General features: G+C 39.2%; 1 protein-coding gene across 2 annotated transcripts in view; it reads right to left on the bottom strand.

Annotated features, from left to right (window-relative positions):
* Nucleotides 1-23,386, bottom strand: part of PLXND1 (plexin D1) — an 817,829-nt gene that overhangs the window by 450,635 nt on the left and 343,808 nt on the right. For both annotated transcript variants that reach the window (XM_044078628.1, XM_044078629.1), the window contains exons 5-6: nt 21,886-22,018; nt 7,635-7,794 (exon numbers count right to left, since the gene is read on the bottom strand). In XM_044078628.1, coding sequence (XP_043934563.1) covers nt 7,635-7,794; nt 21,886-22,018 — 293 coding nt within the window. The remainder of the gene's footprint in view (nt 1-7,634; nt 7,795-21,885; nt 22,019-23,386) is intronic.

Here is a 23,386-nt window from a genome sequence, read left to right as displayed (position 1 = left end):
GTAATTTTTAAACAGTACTGTAAACTGTAAATATATGTTTCTGCTCCTTACAGAAGGCCATAAACTAATTATCTACAAGAAAATCATTCTGTATTTCAGAAATGTGAAACTGAGTACATACTGGACTGTGATTACAAGCAGAACTGTGGTTATAGTCCACATGTCCAAATGATCAGAGTAACGAATGTAAAAAAAAAAAACCCAAATAGTAATACACATTACCCCTATACTGTCCAGAAGGACAAGGCTCTCTATTCATCCCTACCAGCCAATCAGTAAAACAGCTCACTTTACCTATTCAGGCATGTCCAAAGGGCAGTTTCAGGTGTACTCTCCAGTCCAACTGGTGAATTTGGGAATTTTGAGGCAATGTTACAACTGCCTCATGTACACAGACAACCATCTCCTTCTACCACCAAACACTAATATATGCGAGAGATGCAATTATACAGCCAAACTGGAGGCAAAGCTCTCACAACCCAAGACTGGAACTGACGTTCAAGAAGAGGAGGAAAATACTTGCAACACACCACCAGTCTCACACAGACCTACTAAACCAACACCGGCAAATAACACACATAAATACACAAAAACATATTCGGAGGCTCTAAATAAAAAGCAAAAAGACCTCCAAAGCATACACCCAAGCAACCTCCACACCCCATCACAAACCATGAAACACACACTTCACATAATCAGTGTGCCATGCAATCACAGCCCTTAAGGCAAAATAACATACCCAACACACTAGTAATAGGCGACTCTATAGTCAGGCACACTGATGTCCCACTAACTAGGCTGGACAAGGAGAAGGTTACAGTTAGCTGCCTGTCAGATGCCAGGATCTGCCACATAACACAAGCACTCAGGTCACTCCAGAACAAGTACAAATACGAATCTGTCATTGTCCATGTTGGTGTGAATGATCTGAGATGTACCTCCCTGGACTACATGAAAAGAGACATGGAAGAGCTCTCTGATCACGTAGCCCAAGCCAGTATGACCCTGACCCTAAGTAGCATTCTGCCCTCAGCAAGAATGATCCTACAGTATAAAGAAAAAATGATCAATTTCAACAATTGGCTAAGTTTCTGTTGTCATTCAAAGGGGATCCAGTATCTGTCCGCCTAGGATGACATGCTCGGCAAGCCATGTTGCTTTGCAAGAGATGGCTTGCACCTGTCACCCGTAGGCTTTCGAATATTGGCCAAGGCTTTTGCCTCCCCCATAGTGCCTTTTTAGGCAAGGCTCAAAAGACAACCCACCACCGTAAATAGCACAAGTAACCAAAAACTAAGGGTAATGCGACTCAACGCAAGAAGTCTAAATCTCAAAATGCACGCACTTGAGGCACTCCTCAGTATAGGGAACATCAATATCTGTGCAGTAACAGAAACCTGGTTTAAGGCTCCAGAGAGCACCCCAGCACTACCAGGCTATACTCATACCATACTTTTTGGCCACAGAACCCAGACTGAAACACAAAAGGCGGGGGTGTATCCATATTCATCAAGGATACCCACACCTCCAGGTTAGTGGTGCAGTACAATGCCTCAGAGATCATCCATGTGCAACTAACAACAGACAAAACTGCAATTCAAATTGTAGCTTACTACAGATCACTCACCATGACCCAGGACCCCCATTCCACATTTCTGGAGACACTGGAAAATATGAAGGCCCTACCAAATGCCCTAATATTGGGTGATTTCAATTACCCAAACATTAACTGGGAGAACTATTCAAGTGCTAACTCCCTTGCCCAACGCTTCCTAGGATTTATAAACTCAAACGCCTTGGATCAGTTGGTCAACAACCCCACCAGAGGTGACAACATATTGGACCTGGTCATCACCAACATGGGCGACCGGTGTTCTACACCAGAGGTCAACCCCTCGCTGGTTAGATCAGACCATAGACTAATTACACTGGATATCCACATTCCGCCCCACCCCCAATCAAGTAAACCACCGTGAAAAACTTTTCAAAAGCAAACTTCACATTACTTAAGACTGAGGTGGAAAGGTTCACAGCCCCCATGCTAAAGGACAATGCTGTCCAAGCTGCTGAAACCTTACAAAGGCACTCTATGAGCACCTGCAAGAATGCATAGATCATGCTATCCCAAGCAAAACCAAGACTCACTCCTCAAAGAAAAGGAAGCCAGTCTGGTGGACCCCTGCCATAAACAAGCTATACAATAGAAGGAGGAAACTAGTACAGTAAAGAGTAAAATCCCAAGAAGGAAAGACATCCCTAATCAGTATCAGCAAGAAACTACAATCCCTCATAAAATCATCCAAGGCTAGCTTCGAAAGAAAAATTGCCATGGACTCCAAAGATAACCACAAAGCGTTCTTTAACTATGTCAAGAACCTAAGTGGAAACTCTCAGGTCTGCTCTGAGTTAGTGCAGAATGGCACAAAATACACTAAATTGACTGATATTGCCAACATTCTGGCAGACAGGTTTACTGCAAACTTCACCCCCTCTCACCCCCTAAAGGGCCCATAACCATACCATTAGAATGTAGAGCCCTGGCAATCACTGACACACAGGTTAAAACAGTCCTATCCAAAGCCAAAAACACAGCTTCAATGGGACTGGACGGAGTCCCAGGCTGTGTCTTACATGAACTCCAAAATGAACTAACCCCTCACCTAAACACACTGTTCAAACTCAGCCTCTCTACAGGCTACATACCCATAGAGTGGTGCTTAGCAACAGTTATCCCACTCCACAAAGTGGGAGCCACAACGGACCCTGGAAACTATCACCCTATAAGCCTGACTAGCCTGGTCTGCAAGGCTATGGAGCGCATCATCATGGAACTCATTAACAATGACACTGGGAACCTACAAACATTGGAACCTACCCAGTTTGGCTTTGTTAAGGACAGATCATGCCTCCTAAACCTGGTGGACTTCTTTGAGACAGTTACCAAGGCTTTAGATGAGGTAAAGGAGGTCCATACAGCCTACCTAGACCTCGCAAAGGCTTTCAACACCATTCCCCATTCTGGTATTACAGACAAGATCACCAGCCTGAACATAAACCCCTACGTCACGAGATGGGTTGCCAATTGGCTTACAAATAGAACCCACACGGTGAGAGTTGCAGGCTCTAGGTCCGACTCTAAACCGGTTACAAGTGGCGTCCTGGGACCCCTCCTGTTTGGTATATACTTCTCAGAGGTACAGGCAAGCACAGGAGGACTATGGCTGACCAAGTTCACAGATGACTGCAAACTGGGGGCCATAATTGACTCTCTGGTTGACACAGACATCCTCCAGAAGGGTCTCACTGAGACAGATACCTGGTGTCAAAATTATGGCCTCAAGCTAAATGCCAAAAAGTGCATAGTCATCCCCTTTGGAAAAAACAAAGTACCCGCGAACTACCACATACGTGGCAGTCCCCTAAATACAGAAAATGAAATAAGGGTTCTGAGGATGCAAGTAGATAGTAATCTCTCCTTTGATAATCATATTGCTAATGTGGTTAGAAAATCCTTCTATGTGGCCCACCTAATCACAAAAGGGTTTACATCTAGAACAAAAGAGGTTATTGCTCCCCTCTAGTCATCACTCATCAGGTCCATCATAGAGTACAATGCCCCATTTGGGATGTACCTTACAAGACACCTGCAACAGCTGGAAAGACCACAGAAGTACCTCACCAAGAGGATTACTGGTCTCAAACAGATGCCTTATGCAGCCCAACTGAAGAAACTCCAGCTGTACTCGGTTGCATACCGCCTACTCAGAGGTGATCTCTGTCTGACATACAAGGCCATGTCCAACCCAGAATTGATGGACATGCTCCACCTAAAAAAAAACAAATCCCCGAGAGCCACACGCTCTAGGGATCTAAACCTCACCATAATGATAAATATGACTTGCTGGAGGGATAGATTTCTGTCCCAGACACTCCCCATGCTTTGGAACAGGATTCCAATCTACATTAAGCAGAGCCCCTCACTAAAACTCTTCAAGAGAAACCTTGACGAGTAGATGGGAAACAGAAAATGTACCCCAGGGATCACTGCAGTGGCTCTGCTGAACAGAGGCACAGGGAACTAATGTCTCTGCTGGACAGAGGCACAGGGAACTAATCTAAGGGGGCGGTGAAAGCCAACACATTCTGGCTAGGCTTACATATGCCCTCGGGCAGATAGCCTAGTACTTACCTATGAACCTATGAACATAAAAAGTGGTCGCTAAAGTTTTTAATAAAACACAATTAAAAAAATACTTTTAACATACTGACTGAATTCATTTGCAGGAATGTCTGTATCCTGAATGAATATCAGATAACAAAATTTAGTTTCTCATCAAGAAAATGCCTGAGATAATATGCACCAAGACCAAGCAGCATAATCTCTTCCTTGGAACACGGGTAATACACTATGAATGACAATCCAAAAGCAGGATGCATTCTCCTGAGCATTGCAAACTGTATCTATAACTCCTCCACCCCCCATTCAGTAGGAAATGTGACAACAAGGCAACAAACACAGAAGATGCCCTTAGTCTACAACCTCAGGGACTCCATGATATAAGTGGAGTATTATCTAGAAGATTCTAACATTGGATTCCAGTTGAGGTGCTTGCTTATCTCTTTCTCTAATTTGTAATTACATGCATGTCTAAGGAAAAGGACTAACCTTTGTCAGATAACACAAATGCGACACAGAATCTGACAGTTAACACAGATGATTAAAGCTATAAGATGTTAACAGTCGGATTCCTCTAGTTAAGTGTGTGATTCCCTTAGCCTCCATTTGCCTGCTGTGAGTTCTCTGAGCAACTCATTTAGCCAGAGAGTAGTTTGGGGCAACTGAGAAATTAGGCTAGGCTCCTCAATAGTCTCCTTAAATGCATCACTAGAAACTTCCTGTGAACCTCTAAACTCTGCTGAGTAGCTGTAATAAAGCACACGTTTTCCATGTAGACTGCATCCAGAATGTAATGCTGAATCTATGGAGACTGCATCCAGAGTGCAATGCTGGATCTATGGAGACTGCATCCAGAGTGTAATACTGAATCCATGGAGACTACATTCAGAGTGTAATGCTGGATCCTTGCAGACTGCATCCAGAGTGTAATGCTGGATCCATGGAGACTGCATCCAGAGTGTAATACTGGATGGAGATATAGTTTCAGCATTCGCTGGCAGGACTGCCAATCTCTTGTTAATGAGAAGTTCAAAAAAGAGGCCACAGACCTACTGGGGCTAACCTGGTCAATGCTAGATAAATAGACAAATATAGAGATAAATAGATATATAGATAGATAAAGATAGACAGATAGTTAGATAGGCAGATACTCAGTCCAGACATTGCCACTCCTTAATGGACACTTACTTGTATGTTTATACTAAATGGCAATACAGTAAGCCAAGCATGAAAAAAGTCTTGCTCAGTTGTAGGCTTACCCTTATGAAATAGACTGCCTGGATTAATAGTCCCTTGTAGCTCAAGAAGCAATCTTTAACAATATATTACCTTCAATTATACCATGACCCCCCATTAATACTCCAAAACGTGCACGCTGGTTGGTCAGCGTGCACATTGTAAATCGACTTATACTAATGGAAAAAGGTCTGGTCGCCCGGACTTTTTCCATTAGTATAAGTCTTTTTTAAAACACTGTCTCGCTATTTTAAAGGAGTTTAACATAGCGAGACAGGTTTAAAAAAAGCAACAGAGATCTCCGTTGCTTTTTTTAAAGCTGTCTCGCTATGTTAAACTCCTTTAACATAGCGAGACAGTGTGTAAAAAGCAACGGAGATCTTGCTTTCTCCGTTGCTTTTTTTTTAAACCTGTCTCGCTATGTTAAATGGGTTTAACATAGCGAGACAGCTTTAAAAAAAGCAACGGAGAATCTCCATTACTTATTTTAAAGCTGCCTCGCTATGTTAAACCCATTTAACATAGCGAGACAGTTTTGAAAAAAGCAATGGAGATCTTGCTTCGCCCTCGTGACCAAACCACGCCAACCTAGGGTAAATCCAGCATTACCCACACCCAGGCATGGGTTATTGGCTATATTACAAGGCAGTTTACTTAGTTACTGATAAATTATCATAGTTTTAAGCATGAATTTCACACATATGAAGATAAAGGTGATACACTCATGAAACATAAGAAAGCATATTTACGTAATGCAGTCTTGGACTGAGCAATTCCTTCAGCAGAGATAATAGGAATCAGAAGCAGTATTTTTATGACTGAAAATGCAGGTCATGCTGAGCTCAAAAAGACAAATAAAAGTATTGATGTGCACATTAAAAGAAAATTAATCATTGTTACAAGAAAGCTTGGGTCTTAGCTTGGTACTAGGCTATGATGATATCAATTGATATAGTCTTCCCAGAATGGTGTTCACAGCATTCTAAAATTCTACTGCCCTATTGCCTTAGGAATAATGAAAGGTTAACTGGGCAAGTGCAGTCTAAGGGTCAAGTCCCTCAGTCCCAATTTTAAAATTGTAATGCCTGGTTTACATGCCAAAAAAAAAAATCATCTTTGCAAGTTTCCGCTTCACAGAATATGTGATTTAGCAGACAATGTTCTAGCAACCATGGCATATATGTGACATTTTACATATTTTGAACCCAGGTATGGCAATTTTTACAAATCATGCACTCTGTGGTTGACATATACAGTCTATTCTGCTTATAGCAACCATTATTTTTGGCAACTGTTTCTCCCGATTGAGGCAATTAGCAGATAAGGAAAAGTTAATCAAGCTTTAATACTGTGTGCTTCCCTATAACTGAGCTGACACACTGTAGAATAGACAATACTTTTGTCCTGTGTTCTAATTCTTTTCATAATACAGAAGAATCTATTAAGATGAAATGTGAGTGAATACATGAGAGATTAAACAAAATTGTATTTTATCATTGCCCTTCATTTACCTTTATATCATCATTATATGTTTTTCTTTCACTAAACAATAAATATATTTTTGTAGCTTTTCTCCTTGAGCCTCCAATGAAAAGGGGTCTTGCATGATCCAGTCAGACCTTCCTGGTAACCAAATGCAAACAAATAAATTATACAGGTCTGGGGGGGGGGGGGGGGGCTAAGGCTTCCCTTTATTAAATAAATAGGAAGCATAGACAGAAATATGCAGACATATTCATGTCGTGTACCATGATGCCAGAGTCACTCCTGATGCCATCAGAAGTAATCTGAAACCCTTCTGCTGCTTAAAAAAAAGCCTTAGCAGCAACTGATTTTGTAATGAAATATGTAAGGACATTCAGTCTACTATAAACAACTTATTATGACATGATACAAACTTGCAATAGCGCCACAACAAAAACTGCCCAAGGATGCTAAAGTACTGTTGAACGTTTGTATTATTAAGTAAAAATAGCCTTTTTTATTTGGTCTCATTTTCTCACTTTGTCATAGTAACATAATTGACTTGACAATTTCAAGAAGCCACCCATTGTGTCCCTGCTGTAGCTGTCAAGGAGAACTAAGCATTTCCACTTTGTGGTAAAAAAGGGGAAAGGTGAATGACCACAACTTCAAAGTAAACAAACAAAAAAGCAAAAAAAAAAAAAACACTTGCATACAGGCACTGCCCTTCAAACTGTACTTCTGTTACATTAAATACCTTGCTTGTGAGGAAAGTCTGGGTATTTGTGACGTGGCAGAAATGGGCAAGTAACAAGCTCCTGGCTGTGATTAGCTGCTTTCTTAGTGACAGTTCCATATTTGCAAGATACATTCATGTCAGTCAGATTTGGAATATTCCCCAACAGTGTTATTACAATCTGTGAAAAAAAAATCAGTTCTTTAATAGCAAGAATTTTCATAATATCTACTAATGTAATAAAAACAGCAGTTTTTTTAATTGTTTTCATTCTGCCACAAGTTTACTCCTACTACGTTCTTGTATCCACCTTGAAACCTACTTGGCTGTTTCCTAATACTGTGTCCTTGACCCCATCAGAACACTCCACAGATTCTGCCCCCTCACTTACTATTCCAAATTTCACAGAAACAGCATTTTAACATTACACTTAATGCAAACAATGGGTCATAAAAAGATGACTTGCCAAAAAGTTTATAAAACAATGTACATAAAGTGATTTCACTCCAAGGCATAAGATCTCCACATCTTAGTATAGTAAAATCTGTGTCTGAAGTTTTGATTAACAAAAAGAACAGTTCCTAGAATGTAGAATATAAGGATGGGAGCCCAAACTACCTAAGAAACAAGAAACAAAAAAGTGCTCAGGAAATAAAACACACATTTAGCACAGCTACACACGAAGACCAGTTGACTAATACAAATGCCTCACACAATATCAAACCCCAGGATCAAGTTGGTAAAATGGCCATCACTGTTAGAATGACCTTTGGTATGAACCTGAAAATATTTATCTGCCTTTTCATAAAGTAACCAATGTAAAGTAAAGACTAGTTTGTACTCAGAGTCAACAGTAAATAATAGTAAACAAACAAGTATTTACTTTGTATTTCTGGTGGCAAGAAAGCAATTTATTTACTTACTTGCTTTTCAAAGTGGCAAATGTGACTAAGTCACAAATGGCTATTTTAGTTCTGAAAATGGACATTGATTTTGCATTTTTTTTCAAAGGAAACTACCAGAAAATTCCAGAATTTGGACAAAAAGTAAAATTATATATGATTTACATTTTAGTTCAAGCTATTCATTATCATAACTTGCATTTGTTTGTAATATTTACTGCTTGCATTACTCAAGTTGTGTTAATAAGTATTCTGTACTTAAAAGCTGTTGTAATTTTGCCTTTAGAGAGAGAGAGAGAGAGATAGAGAGAGAGAGAGACAAAGAGAGAGAGAGAGAGAGAGAGAGAGAGAACACAGCTAGTATATAGCATTGAAGGGTTAGGGACATTTTGTTTTAGAAGAACAACATGACAAAACTATTACTAGAAAGTGTAGCAAAAGTTAATGATGGTAACCTACCTTCAGATCAAAATGTGCTATACCAAGAAGCATGTTATCAATCAAAGAGTGAAGAACATCCATGTTGGTGAAGTCTGAAACAATGAGGCCATAAAACTGAGAAAAGAAAGGTAGCCCTCCTGCAATCAGCTTGCTCATGTGTTGACAACTGATTACCAGGGGCTATCATGTAGGTCGCTCCTGAGTTTTCTTTATTTTTATTTCTAATTATTCCTCAGCAGCTGCCTTGCATACCTACAGATATGCTAACCTGTAGTGCTGGCTTCCTAACTTCCTACTGAATCACCTCAAGTCGAGCAGCATGTTATCAATCAAATAGCATTGAATATCCATATTGACAACTGTCTGAAATACTGAGAGCACAACATCAGTGTAACGCTAAAAAAAATGACAGCTGCATCATTCAATGGCAACAGCAATAGACTATAAGTATTGGAATACAGCAGGCCCTTGCCAGCTGCATGCTAGCACAATGGTGCTGATCCTTACCTAGCAAAGGTAATACCTTAGGTTCAAGTCTGTATGCTGGAAGTTTATTTTACTTTCAGCTGTAGTCCATTTGTCCTGTTCAATATTATGATCACTGCAATGTTTTCTTCTATTTGGACTGAAGTGTATGTTGTACTGATGTTTCATATTCTTGGGGAAGTTTTTGTTGGGGTTGTTTTGTATTCTTGGGGTGGTTTAATGGTTTCCTGTTCAATGTTGGAAGATGTTAATCTTTCTTCACTTGCTGCTGGTGTAGCTTTTATGTTTTACCTTTCTTTGATCAATGCTATACTCTCATTGTTTTAGACAATTGCCAGCATATGAGGACAGAGGTAACATACTTATGAAAAGTAAGCATGGCCTTTTGGCGCTGTTTGTGGCTAACACAGAAGGTCTTTGGCTAACAAAGTTCGCAGATGACTGCAAACTAGGAGCCATAATCAAATCTCCTAACGATGTGGACATCCTACAAAAGGGCTTAACTGAGACAGATGCCTGGTGTCAAAGCCATGGCCTCAAGCTTAATGCCAAAAAGTGCATTGTCATCCCTTTTGGTAAAAACTCTGTACCCATGAACTACCACATAGGCGGTAGTCTACTTAACACAAAAGTGTGATAAGAGACCTTGGGACACAGGTGGACAGTAGTCTCTCCTTTGATAATCACATCGCCACAGTAGTCAGGAAATCCTTCTACATTGCACACCTCATCACAAAAGGTTTCTCATCCAGGAAAAAAGAGGTCATTGTTCCCCCTCTACTCATCACTCATTAGACCTATTATAGAGTACAACACCCCTTTTGGTATGTACCTCACAAGATATCTACAACAACTGGAAAGGCCACAGAAATACCTCACAAAGAGGATTACTGGCCTCAAACAGATGCCCTACGCAGATCGTCTAAAAAAAACTCCAGCTTTACTTTGTCACATATCGCCTACTCAGAGGCAATCTTTACCTAACATACAAAGCTATGTCAAACCCAGATCTGTTGGACATGCTCCACATAAAGAAATCCCAATCCCATTGAGCTACATGCTCTAGGGACCTAAACCGTGTCACCACAATACACAGAACATGCTGGAGGGATAGATTCCTGTCTCAGAGACATCCCATACTCTGGAACAAGCTACCTATCTATATCAAACAAAGCTCCTGATTAGCACTCTTCAAGAAAAATCTTGATGATTTGATGGGAGATAGGAAATTCACCCCAGGGATTACTTCTGTGGCTCTACTTGACAGGGGCACAAGAAAATAATTTTCTTGGGTGGCAAAAGCCAGGGTACCGTTTGGCTAGGCTTATATAGGCCCTAGGGCCAATAGACTAGTACCTACCTATGAACCTGTGAACCTATGATCAATAACATGCTTCTCAACACAGGTTACCATATAGTGCTGCTCCTCGTGGGTGTGCATGTTTGTGCACACCACACAACAGCTACCACATCAGCATGGTTTCACAAAGCCAAGCACATGCCCTAACCCATCTGCTGCATACCATGCTCCATGCAAGTTGGATTGCCTTCCTTCCTCCCAGGTTGGGCAAGCTGGCATTGGCTGCTTGAACTTCTAACTAAACTCAGCATGTCTGAGTTGTAGTCAGGGCATCATCCCTCTTTGTCATGGAGCTGGGCAAGAGGGATGACTTTAAATCGCAATAAGATTAGTCTAATAAAAATATATTCATGGAAATTACTTTGTGTTTTGAAACTGGGTGTGAAGATGTGATGCTTATAATGAAAAATTGTGAACCTACTTACTGAAGCTTATAAACCCTAGAATGATATTGTTAATAATAACTGACTACAGTGTCTCACAAAAAAAAAATGTTTTAGGAAAAGCTTTACAAATAACGCTCGACTTTAAGCTACGTGTCCTCTAGTCATGAGTCTGGATCTATCAGTCTATGCTTGCGTACTATATGATAACTTCATTAACTCCAATGCCCTGGACTAGCTGGTTGACACCCCCACAATGGGTGCTAATATCCTGGATCTAGTACTTACCAATATGGGGGAACACTGTAGCTCCCCCACTATGAGGACATCCCTGGTGAGATCTGACCACAAATCAATCTCAAAGTAACTATCACACCTGCCCCCCCCCCCCCCCCCCAGATTATAACTTCTTATGGGATGGTATATATAGCTTCACTGCACCTCCTCCCTCAGATGGAACTGGCAACTATGCCAAGTTCTACACAAATGCTTTGTACAAACACCTGTATAACTGCATTGACTCAGCTGTACCTGATAGGATCAAAACAAGCTCCTCAAGGAAACCTGCCTGGTGGACAACTGCCATTAACAGGCTTTACAATAAGAGGAAGAAATTGCTGTCTAAGAGTAAGAGGGAGCAAGCCCCAAACTGGAAACAATCCCTACTCAGCTTAAACAAGTGAATAAGACTTCTTGTGAGGTCCTCTAAAGCAACTATGAATCCAGATTAGCTTCCTCAACTAAGGAAAGGCATAAGGCGTTCTTTACTTACATCTGTAACCTAAAAGGAAAAAAGGCCCAGATTTGTTCCGAACTGGTAGTTAATGATACCCTATATACTGAGCCTGTGGACATTGTCATGGTGACAGGGGAGTGAAGTTTTCACAGAACCTGTCAGCTACCAGGTTAGCACTTACCCCATGAAATCCCTAACACCTGAATTCTACCTTGTATCTCTAAAGAGCAGGTCGTGAACGCCCTCTCTAAGGTCAAAAACACAGCTTGTATGAGAACTTATAACATCCCAGGCTGCATCCTACATGGGCTTAAACAAGGATTAGCAACACTACGGGGTACTCTTTTCAATCATAGTCTAAGCACCGGCTTCATGCCAGCTGACTGGAAAAAGGCCACCGTTATCTCCTTGCACAAAGGTGGTGCTTCCACTGACCCTGGGAACTACAGACCTATTAGCCTGACTAACCTTATCTGCAAGACCATGGAGGATATCATCATGGACAATTATCAGCAAAGACATAGATAATCTCCGAACACCTGACCCTACTCAATCTGGATTTGTCAGAGGGAGATCATGCCTGGTAAACCTGGTGGACTTTCGAGACATTCACCAAGGCCCTCAACAAGGGGAAATCTATGCATACAGAATACCTAGACTTAGCCAAGGCATTTGATACTATTCCCCCAGTCTGCAACACTGACAAACTCACCCAGCTAGGTAACTTAAAGAGGAAAATTTAGAGACGTGTGAAGGGTATAAAAAGAAATGTGGACATGGGAAAGAAAGAGAGATCCGATATGGTGCAATATTTATGCAAAGGAGAAAGCCAAATTAATGAACACAAAAAGGCAGCCCCAAAGATATTCAAAGAGAAATATAGACAAAGGCATCCAGATATGGAAAATTTCACTATAAAAATAATATCACAAAGTGGAAATGTAGAACAGAAGATTAGTCAGGTAGAAGTTAAAAAAAGAGAAGCTGAAGTTATGGAATATTTGTGAAGTGAAGGATTCAGTGTAGTAAGTCTAACACAGGACATATCACACCATGCTGGAGCAACTAGTCCCCAAAGTAAGGAGAAACAAGAGGAGCAGGAGAAATCTAAAGAAGAAATATGGACATGGGAAAGAAAAAGAGATTTAATATGATGCAATATTTATGCAAAGGAGAAAGCAAAACTAATCAATGCAAACAGAGCAGCACCAAAAAGATATTTGAAGAGAAATACAGGCAATGACAGCCAGATATAGAAAAGTTTGCAATACAAAAATAAGAAAACAAAGAGGAAAAGTAGAAAAGAGGATTAGTAATAGAGAGGTTAAAGAAATAGAAACTGAGGTTATGGAGCACCTGCAAAGTGAAGGATTTAGTGTAGAAAATTTAGCTCAGATAACAACAAAACAAGATAGAGCAATGGAAACCCAAATTAAGGAGAAACCAGTTAAGCAGAAAACATCAGATCAGTTGAAATATGAAGATACTTTGCAGCCTCCCACAGGAAACCAGTACAAAGGTACAGTTAGGGCTATACAGCAAGGGTGAAGAAAAGGAAACTGTGGCAACTCTGACAGAGTCAATGTCGTGGAGTGATAGGCCAGTGAGTTCCCACATGAAAGAGCAATGGATGACACAGGGTGAAAATGAAGAGAACCTGGCACAAGAAGAAGCTCTGGAGCTTCCTATAGAATGCCTGCAGGAAAAGGCGAACAAAGAATATACCCTCTGTTTAGAAGAAAATGATCTAAGAAAAGAGTTGCTTGATTTAATAGCGATAGATAGATATATTAAGAGCAATGAAAGAAACAGACAGCAGAAGGTCAATAAAACCCAAAAAGTTAGAAGTTTCATAAAACAAATGACCACAGTAATTAGGACTGTTGATAGAGATTCATGCGATATAACAGAAGTAAATATGATACATTACTATGCAGCCAAATTAATAACAGATAAAGTCCTACCACAAGAACACAGCTAGTTAGGGAAAGGATGGGGAGAAATCAAATGCCATCATGGAAGTGTCAAACAGAAAAAACTATAAAGCAATTAAACAAGAAGTGGCACTGTTAGAAGAGTAGAGAAGAGGGAACAGATCAACAAAAATACTTAGAAAGATAGACGTGATAAAACAATGCACAATATTATAATGGATCAGAATTTATCATGCACTATCACAAATAATAAATTAAAAATATCAGCACATGCAGAAAAAGAAGATACACATATAAATATAAAGGAAAAGTACAAAATAAACAGTTTAATGATGACCCCAAAATGTTTTATAGAGATCTGGGAAACAAGGTAAAAGGAATTGAAAGACCACCAAAAAAAAGAAGAAATAGATACATTTTGGAGAAATATTTCTGAAGATCCTGTGGAACATAACAAAGATGCTTAATGGATAGAAGAAGTAAAAGAAAGAATAAGAAATTCAAAAGTACAAGATATGAAATGGGATGAAGTAACGGCCAGAGAGATTGGAAAAAAGTTAGGAAAAGCCTCTAAAAGGAAAACCCCAGGCCGAGATGTAGTGCCTAACTTCTAGTTAAAAACATTAACATCTTTGCATGAAAATTTAGCCATGAGTAAGAACTATTTATATGTGCATCCTGAACAGGCATCAGCCTGGCTAACAACAGGAAAAAAGCAAAACAAAACAAAACAAAAACTTGGACTAGGGAAATGCCCCAAAGTAAACTTTATTCCAACAAAGCTGCATTTTAGTTTGTTGGAATTGTTTACTTTTGGATGTTTCCATAGTCCGAAGTTTTTTTTTTTTTTTTTTTTTTAAGTATTTTTAAGTACTTTTTTCCCACAGGCTTGGTTTACTGCAGTGCTGGTCCTTTTCAATAGTGTTAACAACAGGAAAAACAATGCGCCTACTTAAGAGTGAAGCTGCAAGCTACCCTAAAAACTATAGACCAATAACTTGCCTTCCGATGACTTATAAACTATTCACTGGAACTGATGCTGACAGAGTTTATAGTCATTTAGAAGAAAACTAAATTATGGCAATAGAACAAAAGGGTAATGAAAGAAAGTCATATGGAACAAAGGATTATTTGTTGTTAAAGTCATAGTGGAGAATTGTAAAAAGGGAAGAATCTAAGTATGGCATGTATAGACTACAAAAAACATTTGACAGTATCCCCCATCCATGGATAAAAGAGTGCTTAAAAATGTATAAGATATACCCTACTCTGATAAACTATATCACAGCGACCATGAAACAGTGGCAAATCATTTTGCGGTTAAGCCATGATAAAGGGCAAATTATTATTCCAGGGATAAAAATTTAAAGGGGGATATTCCAGGTGACTCTCACTGCTGCTCTTTTGTCTTGCCCTTAACCCATTAAGCCGCCTACTTAACAGATTAGGTCACGGCTACAATTTTGCTCCCAGAAAACAACAAAGTATAAAGACTTCTCATCTTCTCTTTGTCGAAGATTTAAAACCATATAGTTCATCAGATGAGGAACTGAAAGCACAACTGCCAAGTAGTCAAAACTTTTTCAGATGAAATAAGTATGTCATTTGGGCTTGACAGATGTGCAAAAGCAATCTTTACAGCAGGAAAGCTGCAGCACCAAGAAAACATCAGTTTGGGACAAGAATGTAATACAAAAGAACTTGAGGAAGAGGGAGTGTATAAATATTTGGGAACTGATGAAGTATCAACAATAAAACATGAACAAATATGAATAAAACTCAGTAAGGAATCTTTTAGAAGACTTAAATTAATCCTGAAAAAAGGGCTGACATCTATGAACAAAGTTCAAGCTATAAACCAATTTGCTCTTCCTGTCCTAACTTACAGTTTTGGAGTGACTGACTGGCCCCAAAAGGTGGTGGATAGATTAGACAGGAAAACAAGAAGGATGCTGTATACTCATCAAATGACTTCTTAAAATCAGTGTATGCCAAGATTATATATTCCCTGTTCCAAAGGAGGTATGGGCCTCATTGGAACTGATTACATGCATATTTCTGCAGTCATGGGACTGCATGCATATCTGCTGACCACACAAGACCCAAATATAGTGAAAGTTTTGAAACATGAGGAGAATAAATCTAAGATGACTTCCCTGCTTAGTCTAGCAGGAATGTATCGGCGTCAAGCAAGAATGAAAATCAAACCAGAAGTAGATAAAAATCAGACGTCAACTGAATGTGCCAAAAAACAAAAGAAAGAATGTAAGGTGAAGGATCAGATGAGAAGGCAAGAAATGTGGAAAAGGCATAAATATAGCTGCAAGTATAGGAAACTCCTGGAACAACCTCATGTTGATGAGGATCGAATGCAGGAATGGGTTAAGGAGAGGCGAATTTCAACCAAAAGATGAAAGGTTAATATTGGCAGCCCAGGATGTACGCATTGTTTTACTTAGTCAACTGAATATGTGGGAGAAACTGACAAATCCAGGTTTTGTAAAACAGAATTGGAAACAGTCACACATCTTGTTGCTGGGTGTGATACAGTAATGGCAGCAGGCATGTATACTTGAAGTAGCTGAGAACTATTCGAAACATGAAACACAAAGCATTATAGAAAATGTTAAAGTTTATATCACATGAAATCACCTATTACTAACAGTTCAAAAAACAGATGAAAGTAAATAAGATATAGTAGTCCATGAAAAGAAGACAAAAGTAGCATTGATCACTGAAATTGCTACACCCAGTGATTACAGTGTTTTACACACAGAGAAACAAAGCCATGAAATACCAAGTTTTGCAGGCAAAAAGTAAGGACAATTTGTAAAAAGGATGCCCAAACAGTTCCAATAGTAGTAGGAGCAATGGGTCTCATAAAAAAAGAATTTGGTCATATTCATGCATGCTACCGACACGTTAACTCCGTATGAATTGCAGAGACAATTCTGGACACAGTGTGGGTGCTGTGAAGAGAACATTTGTCTAACATCAAAGGTTGCATGGTATTAGAAACCTAAAAGACTTTGAGAAATTAAACTGTAAGAAAAGTTATCTAGTTAGTCTGCTGATATGTAGTCATTTTGAAAGCCATGCTACCAGAACAAAACAAGAAGTAAGGGTCCGCGTGGGTACTTACACACAAGGCGTGCAAAGAACTAACGGAGTATAACTTTACATACTGATTACAGAAACATAAAAAGGATATATAGAGAATTTAAAATATGACAGTCCTGTTGCTACATGCTTTCAAAAGATTGGTGCTGGTTAAGTTCCGTGGTTTGCAAGCCACAATATTATAGTGTGCCATGTTAGATGATAGGCAAGACAAAATTATTACGCAGCTTTTGGTGGAAAAAGAAGTGAGTTTATAATAAAATATAATGCCACACAGTCCACTGGGCTAAACTGAGAATGCAGCTGGTTAGCACCATTTATTTTATTTTATTTACTTATTTCCATTTATTTACTGGGAAGGACACACAAAGCTCTACAGGAACTATTTACAGTAGTACTACACAGCATACAGAATACTTGGGTAACGGTAGCATTACATACAAAGTTTCACAAGAACTATTTACAGTAGTACTACACAGCATACAGAATACTTGGGTAACGGTAGCATTACATATAAAGCTTCACACTAACTATTTACAGTAGTACTACACAGCATACAGAATACTTGGGTAACGGTAGCATTACATACAAAGTTTCACAAGAACTATTTACAGTAGTACATATACAACATACAGAATACTTGGGTAACGGTAGCATTACATACAAAGTTTCACAAGAACTATTTACAGTAGTACTACACAGCATACAGAATACTTGGGTAACGGTAGCATTACATACAAAGTTTCACAAGAACTATTTACAGTAGTACATATACAACATACAGAATACTTGGGTAACGGTAGCATTACATACAAAGTTTCACAAGAACTATTTACAGTAGTACTACACAGCATACAGAATACTTGGGTAACGGTAGCATTACATACAAAGTTTCACAAGAACTATTTACAGTAGTACTACACAGCATACAGAATACTTGGGCAACGGTAGCATTACATATAAAGTTTCACACTATTTACAGTAGTACATATACAACATAGAGAATACTCGGGTAACAGTAGCATTATATACAAAGCGGCACAAGATTTATTTACAGTAGTACTATGCAACATACATAATGCTCATGTAACATTAGCAACTGTACATGCAAAGTGAGGATAAATAAAGCAGATACTTATGAAATAAACAAGTATATTTTGCAAGACCACAGTCAGCATTGGTTGCAGTTAAGTAGAAGTAGGTTAGATCAGATACAGTTATATGCATTTTGTCTAGTATTCCTTTTTAATTACTGTTTAAATGCCGGCTCTAAAATAGTATTTTCTGTACTCATGGATGGCTAGTGCTGAGTTTTTAGGATGCATTGAATAACCAGTTTTGAATTTTTAGGTGCCATCTGTCATTTTTATTATTTTACTGCATGTATCAGCAGCTACATTTCTAAATACTATGTTTGTTACTATAAAGCTATGACTAGTGTAGAGGTCCAATGAGAGTAACACCATTTGGCAACAGACCACACCAGACCACTTTTTTGGCATCCCTTTTGCTTCATCCTATGTCATTCTTCCCCGTTGCCTCATGTCCATTGCTCAGGTCTGCTAGTCTTCTTTTTAGCACACCTGGAATTCCTCCATGTAGGCTGGGGCCAATGTGGATCCCAAGTGCATCCTGGGGGGGGAGGGGCTGGATGACTCACTATCAGGGGAAGCCTTTAAATACTCTACCCCATTTCTACCCTCCACTGTGGTCTCTTGGTAGTACCTAGAGGTGGTATGTAATGCAATATGGATGTATCACCCCTGCCTCCTCTGCAGCTTATATGATGTTCCTACCTTAATCCCTCTTAGGACTACACCCCTTCCTCAAAGGTCTCCAGACTCCCCAAGGATCATTGTTTGAGAACGATCCTCAAGATTGTCCTCCTCCTCTCCCCCTGGAATGGTAAGGCCCATTCCTCCCTGCCACTCTGTCAGTCACCCAGTCATTAATTGAACCCTGGGTGGCTGGGGTGTAGTCTGGGCCTTATCCCTCATTGCCAGGGGAGCAGCTGGCCCAGTTTGTAACCATGACTAGTGTAGAAGTCTAATAACAATAAAATCATTTGTGTTTAGATTAGGGCCGACATTCATCCCAGTAATTTGCATCCATATGTCTCCATCTTTCCCCATGTGACTGTTATGTTTCCCTTTAGAAGTACAAGACCAGTAGACAGTACTGTCTCAAGTACTTTTCTCATTGCGTCTAAGAGGGCTGAATACTCTGGATATCTATTACGTGCATATGCACAAACAATCAGCTTTCATTTCTGAAACTCATAATTGCATTGAGGAGACTGTTGTGTCTACTGCACAAACTTCAAATGTATGGCACCCAACTGTGGAGTTGGAAATATTCCCACATGCTGCTAGGTCCTTTTCAAAAGGTGCAACTCTAGAGTAAAAGACAAACCATCCTCATTGAAGAAGTCTGGTTCCAGAATCAATACTGTGTGTAAAAATCAACTTTACCTAGCTAGTGGATTTCAACCTCTTCCACAATCTCTGACTTTTTAATTTGTGCTGGAGGAATAGTCCATGTCCCAACAGCCAGTTATCACTGACACGGTCTAACCTTAATCTATCCTGCTCATAGCTGTTACTCAAGTGACATCACATTTGACGCCCACCATTCATTTTGCAAGTTGTAAGCTCAATGTCGGCTGTATACAACTTTTTTTAGTGACCATATCCTTTTTCTAGGTCCTCTGCAATAAAATATGCTAATAGCAGGGGACAGACAAAAAATAAATAAATAAGCCACATAATTGCTCTCATGATCGTTCTTTCAAAGAATAAGACACATTTACCCAGAATAGACACACTAGGACAAAACCTTGGACCTAGGATGGGGGTATTGTTTACAAGAAAGCACTTAATGTCTAGGTGACCACATAGCCTGGTCTTGTTCAGCACCTGAAAATGGTGTTGCTAATATAAGCAAAACCAATTTAAGTGAAAATGTGTGTAAAATAGGCTAAAAATAAACACGGGTTTTATGTTGGGGGTAAGATATCTGCTAACTCATTCCCTTAAGATAATATAATTGAGTCCAAGCCCACAAAACATCAGGGTAGGTTAACAATATTCACCTAAGGCGTTCTGATAACATAAACAGATAACCCAGTTGGCATAGAGGTTTAATAACCAGATATGCATGAAGCTCTGTCCATAATGGCAATGTCACAAACCCAGAAGGGGATGCCACTTTAACATTTACACAAAACAACGTTCTACAGTCACTGCCTACTCCTATGTATCTCCCAGAAGGGGATGCCACTTTAACATTTACACAAAACAACATTCTACAATCACTGCCTACTCCTATGTATCTCCCAGCAGGGGATGCCACTTTAAGATTTACACAAAAGAACATTCTACAATCACTGCCTACTCATATGTATCTGCCACAGGGGGTGCCACTTTAACATTTACACAAAACAACGTTCTACAGTCACTGCCTACTCCTATGTATATCCCAGAAGGGGATGCCACTTTAACATTTACACAAAACAACGTTCTACAGTCACTGCCTACTCCTATGTATCTCCAAGAAGGGGATGCCACTTTAACATTTACACAAAACAATGTTCTACAGTCACTGCCTACTCCTATGTATCTATCTGATTTCTTGTCCTACTTCTCCAGTGTGTGCAAGACTAGAAAAAAGTAACTACACTAGGATAAAACATGGATTAAATAATAAAAAAAATCTAACTAAAGTTCTTTACGGGACATTTTAAAGACAATATAGAAGGGTGGAGCTGGTCAGCCAGTGGAGACATGAATCTCTCATTCAAATTACAAGGACTGTTTTACATCTTACGTAATGACTGACTGAATGATGGCAAACTCAAGCAATGACTCGTCCCACATGATAGCTGAACCCAGCTGGCAGATGCTACATGCCATCTATGGTGATAATGGGGAACACTAAACAGCACCACTGTTTGTGCGTAGTTCTCAGAATGTTATAGTTGAATAACTTTTCAGCCATTGCTCTCAACTTCTTTGCTCAAGAAACAAGGGCAAAGCTAAAAACAATGGGTAGAAACACCATTATTGTTAGTCATACCTCTCAAGTGTACCTAATTATGAGGAATGTGCCTCATTTTGAATCTTAAAAAGTCCACGTTCCTCAATGCTTCACATTTGAAAGGCATGTTACGCATTCAGTGTTAACAATTTTTCTAAATAATGTTACAGACAGCCAATAGATATACTCAGTGATAATGGAATGCCTTTTACTTTTATCATATTTAATGGCAATAACAGTTTCAGATGATAATAGAGAACACTGGACTTTGTGTAACCATCTCACTTAATATTCTGGATTTGCACTTACGCAGGGTCTAGTGTTCTCCATTACCACTGCATCCATAACAAAAATGTTCAGTGTTGCAAAATAAACATTTTGCAGTAACAATGATGAATAACTTAAAATTCTGTTTTTAGTCATATAAGGTACAAAAGCATGGAAAATAATGATAAAAATAACATTATTGAATAAGTGATGAGAATGTCAAAGATACATGCTCAAAAGCTGATTCATAAAAGATCTGAGAAGGCAAATATGTTACCTATATCCTGTAGTATATAACAGCATGTTGAAATTGGCATATATGGATACAGAATTCAGGGAGAACCCTAGTACCTCTAAGTTAAAAGTCAATAGGTATAGTGTTATAAAAGAGGGATACATACTGAAAAGTGTTAATATGTGAGGACAAATCACTTCCTTGGGAAATTATAAACTAAGCTTCTCTGCTGCCAACAGCAATATACTGAGAAAGTGACACTGAAGTGCAGTCACCCATAGTCAAATATGATACAAGGGCCAGTTAAAAGGTTGATAAAAATGAGCTTCCAGATATACTTTTACTTCATAAGTATCAGTTTTACTAGACTTACCATTGTTATAGTTTCAGCTTTGTTGATGTGTGACTGTGTGATGTTCATTGATGGACACTTCTGCTTGCCTTGGCTTAAGCCTGTCCAGTACATCCTCTTGTTTGCATCGGTGCACTCCTGTTTTGAAGAACACCTGAGACATACAAAGATGAAGAGTTAGAAATAAGCAAACTTCTTAGATATTTCACATTATTAGCAGATTCCCACATTTTCTTATCAAAAACATCTCTGTTCCACATTCATACTTTAAAGGAACAGGGTGTCCTTGTATATTACGTGAAGTAAGTTAAATCATATCAAGCACAAACCTGTATTCAGATAATGTACATTTTCAAAAATAAGTGTCTTCTGTTACTGAAAGTACAAAGCAGTTAGAATGAAAGCTATACCTTTCTGTGGATAACATTAACATCTACAGCATGGTAGCCAAAAGCCCTCTCTGAATGGGAAGAACAAGCTGAAACATGCTTAGTCAGTGTAAAAAAGTTTAAAAATCAAGTATTCATGAGTTTAAGAACTCCTAGAAGAGCTGTATAATAGAAAAGATCCTACTGGTAGTCTCAAGGAAAAGATGTGGACTCTTCATGGTGGACTCTTCATGATGTACTACTTAAAGACAATCTAATGTATGCTGGCTTTTTAACATATGCCTTTCATCTTTAATTGTGTCATCAAGCAAACTGGTAGGTCACTTTGCTGCTAGATTGTTTGAAGCAGTTTTACATTATACCATACCTTAACAGATTTATTCTAATTTTAAAGGACTTTTGCCACTTTTAATTTTACATAATCCATATCTACGCCAAGATCATTAATCTGAACTCTAGTTAATTCTGCTGCTCTGTTCACATTCACAGCTTTCTTCTGGGTTATAACACACTGATGGTTTGCTTCTTATATTTTTTGCCACATAGAATGCTATCCCCAATACTGAATAATGTAGTTCTTCAGACTGAGAGTGTTTATCTGGGTCTACATGCTAGTAACTCATGACACACGTGTTCTCAGCCACTTGCTTGAAAAAGCAAGTGCTTGAAACTCCAACTAGCCCAATCACCTGTAGCTACTTTGCCATCTCAACATCCATCCCTATAAAACTGTATAGCCCTACAAGAGCCCTAACTGTAACTCTAAAACTCACAACTAGTTCCTAATCTTTCTCAATCCCTTACCCTAAAACTTCAACCCTCATCCCTAAACCTGAATTCCTCAAGTGTTCCCTAAACCAAATATTCCCTTTCTACTCCCTAACCATTAAACTTCCTTCCCACTTCCTAACACCAAACTCCCCTCCTGCTTCCTAACTCTAATCCCCCTCACTCCCTAAACCTAGAACTCCCTTCTTGCACCCCTCACCTTAAAGCTCCCCCCATTCTCTAACCCTAAAACTCCTCTGCCTTAATCTACACCCTGAACCCCTCCTACTCTCGCCTCAGCTGCTTGCCCAAACTCACATACAAGTTTGAGAGTGAGCAGCAGCCTAAACAAGTTACATTTTTAG

Source organism: Protopterus annectens, chromosome 7.part1, assembly GCF_019279795.1.
Source record: "Protopterus annectens isolate FY-2018-M chromosome 7.part1, PAN1.0, whole genome shotgun sequence".
NCBI lineage: Eukaryota > Metazoa > Chordata > Ceratodontiformes > Protopteridae > Protopterus > Protopterus annectens.
Note: the sequence above shows the minus strand (reverse complement) of the source record. Positions and strands in the feature narration are given on the sequence as shown.